Raw genomic sequence first — 6,254 nt, 5'->3', positions numbered from 1 at the left:
TAAGTCACTGGCTCTGAGCAGAACTGCTTTGCAGCTTCCTGCAGGCAGACAATGTGGTGGTGGCCCCATGATCTGTGCCAGCTCTCTGCTCACCCCCTCGCAGTTTCTCCTGCCTGCCATGCATGCTGGCATGGACTGCCCTATTGCTGCCAAAATGACTGGTGGCGTTCAGAAGCAGAGTCATCAGGATGCTTGCCTGACCCCTCATATCCATTTGCTTTGGGGGCCTGGCTTGATCCTAAAGAAATGTTCTACTGGCCTGTCAAGGACATCGACACCTTGGCTGCTTTGAGTGGGGAGGCAACCTGCTGGTGACGGAACCCATGAGAGAGAGGAGCTTCCCCACAGCATCGAGTCCAGGATTGCCTTGCCCAGCAACCCCGCATGGCAGCTCACATCTCCTTCTCGGATCAGGCTGGGCACTGGAAATTGCAGAAGTCAGCAGACTTGAAGAGGCTGTAGATGTTGACCAAGGGGAACATGGTCAAGGCTCCAAGCAGAGAGCCCAGCTGCTCTACTGCTCCATACCACACGAGGGCGCTGTGGCTGTGGCTTCGGAGGATTACCCCCATCATCACCTTGACATAGCTGAGCGTCCCAGTGAAGAGCACCCAGGAGATGACCTGTTGGCATAGAAAGGGGGCACAAGATGTCTATAAGCCTCTGGGTCTGGATGCCTTTCCCACAGTCAGTGCAAACAAATGACAACTCCTCTGTATAACCATTCCACAGTGGAGGGCCCATAAGCGTCTGCAGGGGGTCAAGGCAATCAGGACATAATGAAAAGTGGAACAGTCTGCCTTGGGCAGTGGTTGGTCCTCCTTTGCTGGAGGCTTCCAGAGAGAGGGTAGAGGGCCGTTGGCCAGAGATGCTGAAGTCGTTTCCTGCACTAAGCAGGGAGTTGGACTAGATGGCCTCTGAGGTCCCTCCCAACTTTAACACTCTGTGATTCTGTGAATCTAAACTTGTGTGACTCCGCATCAAGCAATGACCTTTCCCCTAACATTGTTATGAAAAAAGCCATCAGCTGATCTGTTTTTTCTTTCATACAGACGTGCATTCACACAGTCAATTAGTTCATCCTGTGATGGGGACCTCCTGGAAGGCCCATGAGGAAGGGGCTGAGGAGCAGCCAGCACGGAGCAGAAGCTTCCTGTTGCCCTGCCATGCCCTGCCCGACCCACCCACCCCCGCAATGGTGACTGAGGAGAGGAGAGCTGGTCTGGTGGTAACAAGCATGACTGGTCCCTTTAGCTAAGCAGGGTCCACCCTGGCTGCATGTGAAAGGGAGACTAGAAGTGTGAGCACTGCAAGATATTCCCCTCTCAGGATGGAGCCACTCTGAGAAGAGCAGAAGGTTCCAGGTTCCCTCTCTGGCAGCATCTCCAAGACAGGGCTGAGAGAGATTCCTGCCTGCAACCTTGGAGAAGCTGCTGCCAGTCTGTGAAGACAATACTGAGCGAGATGGACCAAGGGTCTGACTCAGTATATGGCAGCTCCCTGTGTTCCTATGAACCAGCCAGTCCCCCCCCCCCACCCACACCCTTCTCTTACTGCTTGTAGCATGAGTAGGGAGGACACACCAGCCACTTGGGGCAGCTGACGTGCCCCCTCTTCTTTCTGCAAGCTGGAAAGGGAGGGAAGGAGGAGAGGGAGCAAAGCTGGGGGAGCGGCAGGGCAGGGGTGACCCCTTCAACCTGCTTCATGGTAAGGCAGCCTTTGGGGACTGGAGCAAGAGAATCGGCTGGTGGAGGCCGGCTGGGGAGCAGAGTGCTTCTGCTTTGTGCTCCTTCCTCCTAGACTCTTTGCCCGAGACCTTTAAGTCTAGGTGCCAAAATCACCTAGGTGCATCTAGGTAATTAAAATTAAAAATTACCTAGGTAATGTGCAAAATTACCTGCAAAATTACCTAGGTGCAAAATTACCTAGATCTATAAATTACCTGCAAAATTACCTAGGTGCAAAAATTACCTAGATGCAAAAATTACCTGCAAAATTACCTAGGTGCAAAAATTACCTAGATGCAAAAATTACCTGCAAAATTACCTAGGTGCAAAATTACCTAGGTGCAAAAATTACCTAGATGCAAAAATTACCTGCAAAATTACCTAGGTGCAAAAATTACCTAGGTGCAAAAATTACCTGCAAAATTACCTAGGTGCAAAATTACCTAGATCTATAAATTACCTGCAAAATTACCTAGATGCAAAAATTACCTAGATGCAAAAATTACCTGCAAAATTACCTAGGTGCAAAATTACCTAGGTGCAAAAATTACCTGCAATATTACCTAGCTGCAAAATTACCTAGATCTATAAATTACCTGCAAAATTACCTAGGTGCAAAAATTACCTGAAAAATTACCAAGGTGCAAAAATTACCTAGATGCAAAAATTACCTGCAAAATTACCTAGGTGCAAAAATTACCTGCAAAATTACCTAGGTGCAAAATTACCTAGGTGCAAAATTACCTAGGTGCACCTCTGCTTTTGAGGCACGTCTCCATTCAGCAGTATCCAGAGTAGGGCAACAGGTTGGGAACTCCTGGCCTAGGCTGCTTTGCAAGGATCAGCTCTGTGTGCACCCGCCCCCTACCCCCACCCCCACCATCAAGCAGTGTCGCTTCATGGGTCCCCAAGCTGCTGGGGCCTCCAGGGCCAGCTACTTACAATGAGTGCATCTCCCCAGTCTGAGTGTTGCAGCAGGGGGCACGGGCTCAGGGCCGCCATGCCCATATTGTAGACCCCAAATGCTGTTCCAGCAGCTGCCAGCAGCCCCAGGAGGGGGAGGGACCTGAGCGGGAGAGGGAAACAGAGCAAAGCCTCAAGCCATGTGGAACGGGGGGCTACCAAAAATCTCAAGTGGGCCCCAAAGTGGAGTCCCGCGTGGAATGGTGAACTGGCTGCCCCTGCCTAATTTAAAGGCCATGACGAAGGCTGATGGTTTCTGGTTCTGCCGGGACACCGGCCACCTGAGTGTCTTCATCTTCCCTGGAGTGCAGGGGAAGAGGTGAGTTTTCAGGGAGCTCCACACTAGTCGGGAGAGTTGGGCGTCAGCACTCCCGAAAAGCACCACAAATAAATATGAAGCATAGATAGAGCTGAAGAAATTTGAAAGGGGGGGAGGGCTGGTCTTGTGGTGAGAGGAGAGCTGGTAGCGAGCATGAATTGTCTCCTTGGCTAAGCATGATCTGCCTTGGTTTGCATTTGGATGGGAGACTACATGTGAGCGCTATAAGATATTCCCATTAGAGGATGGGGTCGTAGTTCAGAGGAAGAGCATCAGCCTGCTTGCTGCAGAAGGCCCCAGTTCAATTCCTGGCAGCATCTCCAGGTCAAGTGGGGAGAGACTGTCCTGCCTGCAACTCTGGATCGCTGCTGCCAGTCAGTGTAAACAAGACTGGGCTAGATGGACCAAGGGTCTGACTCGGGAGAAGGCAGCTTCCTAGGTCCCTGTGAAAAGTGCCTTGGGGAAACGGTTAACGGAGGGGAGGGGACGTACCTGCTGGGCAGAAAGGAAGCAATGGTGCATGCCAGCGGATTGGCCATGGAGCTGAAGGTTGCAGACAGGTGGTAAGCCAGGTTGCTGTAAGGCAGGCAGGAGTAACTCTGCACAGAGGGCAGGACTCCATTGGTGAGCGCATTCACCCAAGCCACGAGGCAGTAGATGAAGACAAACTTGGCTCGAGAGTAAGAGACCTTCTTCTCTGGATCCGCCTCCTCAGATCCTATGGTTTCGCTCGCCGCCTTTCCCTCCAGAGGGTGGCTGGTGAAATGGCCGGCTTCTGCTGGTCCTTGGCCATCTGCAGGAATCTTCTGGATTGAGTGGAGGGTGATATCGCTGGCACAGAGGTTCTGCTTCGAAAGCTCCCACACTTTGGGCAGCCGGTTGAGGAAGAAGAAGGCCAGCAGGCAGGAGAACATCATGATGGACAGGACAATGAAGAAGACCAGGCTGGGGAAGTTGGCTGGGGAGTAGCGTGTTTCCACGTGGAAAGGGACATGGCCAGCAGTTGTGTTGCGGAAGGCTGTGTGGCTGTGAGTTATGCTGCTGTTTGTGGTGGTTACATTGACGCAGGTAGCGATCCCAGAGCCCTGGGCTAAAGCAAAGAGGGCTGGGATTAGCCCACTGAGGCCCTCCCCGATGAAAAAGGTGGTGATGTAGCGAGGGTGGAGGCGTGCCATGAAAGGCAGGAAGGTGACGGAGGAGGTGCAGTCCACCAGCGACAGGAAGAAGGCCAGGACAAAGAAAGCGGTGCTGTGCTGCCCTCCGGCTATAGGTGTGGTATAGTCCCACAGGAAGGCCAACAGGAAGCAAGCCATGGCGCCGGTGGAGACCATGGTGCAAATGACGGGCACCTCGCTCAGCATGCCGGGCTTCAACTTGTGCATCAGGGTGATGAAGAGAGGCCCGATGTTGGCCAGCTGGATGATGATGATGAGGTAGGAAGGAAGGTACCAGCCTTCAGGCAGCTTATTCACCAGCAGGGGGAGCTCTACCCACACACCATTGATGGCCATCCATGCGCCTGTTCCAAAGATGCAGGCCAGCAGGTAAGTGAGCAAAGCCATGGTTTTCCGTGGCCCAAGAAGGGGAGGCCGATTCCTGTTAAAGAAGGGAGGTGCATTAATTAATTAATTAATTAATAATTAGTTGAGGGGGTGCCGGGGCTGTGTTGCAGTTCAGCCTCCCTGTCTACTGTCTGGAAAGACTTGAAGCAGAACCCAACTATATGCACCCGAGGGAAATTCTCAAGCAAATTCTAATCTGAACATGGTTTCAAAAATAAAATCCATTCTTTACATAGGTTTTATTTTTACAATGTACCCAGTTCCAGAGGTCATTAAATTATGAACTTTCACAAACCCCCAAAAAATTCAAATATGTTGCTGGAAAAATTAGAATTCTTCCCTTTGATTGCTGTTGATATTGTGAGTACTGTGAGAAATGTGGCTACAGGAACATCACAGGGACCTATTGGATAGTGCCTGTGTCATCACTAGTGACAAATGGTGTGTGTGTGTGTGTGTGTGTGTGTGTGTGCATATGCACACGCACACATCCATCATGCTCATATCACTGTGATCACTTTAAAAATTTGTTATTTTGTTTTTACTGCTTTGATTGTTTTGTGAACACCAAGAAGCAATTTTAAAAGGCTGCAGGCAAATTGGAACAGGTTCAGAGGAAAGCAATGAATATAGGAATCTGGGAAACCAGAGAAAACATTGAAGGAACTGGGAATATTGAGCCTGCAGAGGGGAAAACTGAGAAGGAGTATGATAGAACTCCAGATACTTGAAGGGCTGCCATATAGAAGAGGATAAAATTGGTTCTCTGAAGCTCCTCACAGGAGGGCAGAACTAAACCCAGTAAGCTACGGGAGGTTAGATTTCAATTGAATATAAAGAAGCACTTCTTAGAAGAAAGAGTAGTCAACATTAGCATTGATTTGGGTGGGGTGGTAATTTCCCTACTAGAGGTCTTCAGGCAGAGGCTGATCTGTTGTTGTTGATGATGATATTTGTTAGCCACCCTATAACAAATTGTTCTCTGGGCAGTTCACAATCCAGTCACCCCCACCCCCCACGAACCATGGGCCTCCCAATCATGGTTTTAACTTTTAAGTATCTGCAACTGGGAAATTGTGGCAGCTCTCACCAATTGCAACCCAAGTATCTGCAGTTTGGTGAGACTTTTTGGCAATTTGGGGTGTTTTCCCCATGATTTCCAGGGGTCAGGGGTGATTTTGGGGAGTCAGGGGGATTTGAGGAGCTCAGGGTGATTATCAGGGGTTCCGGAGTTATTTTGGGGGGTCAGGGATGATTTTTGGGGTTCCCCTTCACTCCTCTTACTGACTCATGGCGATTAGGGGGGATTTTGATGGATTTTCCCCCTATTTCTAACTATATTTTGTGGTCATTTCATGACTACAATTCCCATAACCCTCTGTTTGCCATTGATTTCAATGGCTCTCCAACCATGAATTCACCAGCTGCGAGGTTTTCCCAGAACAGAACTCTCGCGGTTGGCGAGGGACAACTGTACATTAAAAAGCATCCAATAAAAACACATAAAACACGACAAACAAATCACAACCAGTGTTCCCTCTAACAGAAAATCCCAGATATTCTTCACTACAACTACCAGTATCCTCAGCCAACGTCCGCTGAAGCTAGGGATTCTGGGAGCGGTAGTCAACAACATCTGGGATTCCTTCTTACAGGGAATACTGATCACACCACACACACACA

General features: G+C 49.9%; 1 protein-coding gene across 1 annotated transcript; it reads right to left on the bottom strand.

Moving 5' to 3' along the window:
- Positions 1-410: 410 nt before the first annotated feature.
- SLC52A3 (solute carrier family 52 member 3) lies at positions 411-4,586 on the bottom strand. Its single transcript, XM_053249447.1, has 3 exons — positions 3,502-4,586; positions 2,670-2,793; positions 411-623 (listed from the first exon to the last, which is right to left on the bottom strand). Exons 1-3 carry the CDS (start codon positions 4,569-4,571, stop codon positions 411-413), a joined length of 1,407 nt encoding a protein of 468 aa, XP_053105422.1. The 5' UTR covers positions 4,572-4,586.
- Positions 4,587-6,254: the final 1,668 nt, after the last annotated feature.

This window comes from Hemicordylus capensis, chromosome 4 (assembly GCF_027244095.1).
Source record: "Hemicordylus capensis ecotype Gifberg chromosome 4, rHemCap1.1.pri, whole genome shotgun sequence".
NCBI classification, from domain to species: Eukaryota; Metazoa; Chordata; class Lepidosauria; order Squamata; family Cordylidae; genus Hemicordylus; species Hemicordylus capensis.
The sequence above is the reverse complement of the archived record's forward strand: the minus strand, read 5'-3'. Positions and strand labels throughout refer to the sequence as shown.

Coding starts and splice junctions, on each gene's coding strand:
- SLC52A3 (XM_053249447.1), bottom strand. CDS start 4,571: ATGGCTTTGCTCACTTACCTGCTGGCCTGCATCTTTGGAACAGGCGCA. Junction 2,794..3,501: donor GCTTCCTTTCTGCCCAGCAG/GTACGTCCCCTC, acceptor TCTCCCGCTCAG/GTCCCTCCCCCTCCTGGGGC. Junction 624..2,669: donor ACTGGGGAGATGCACTCATT/GTAAGTAGCTGG, acceptor CTATGCCAACAG/GTCATCTCCTGGGTGCTCTT.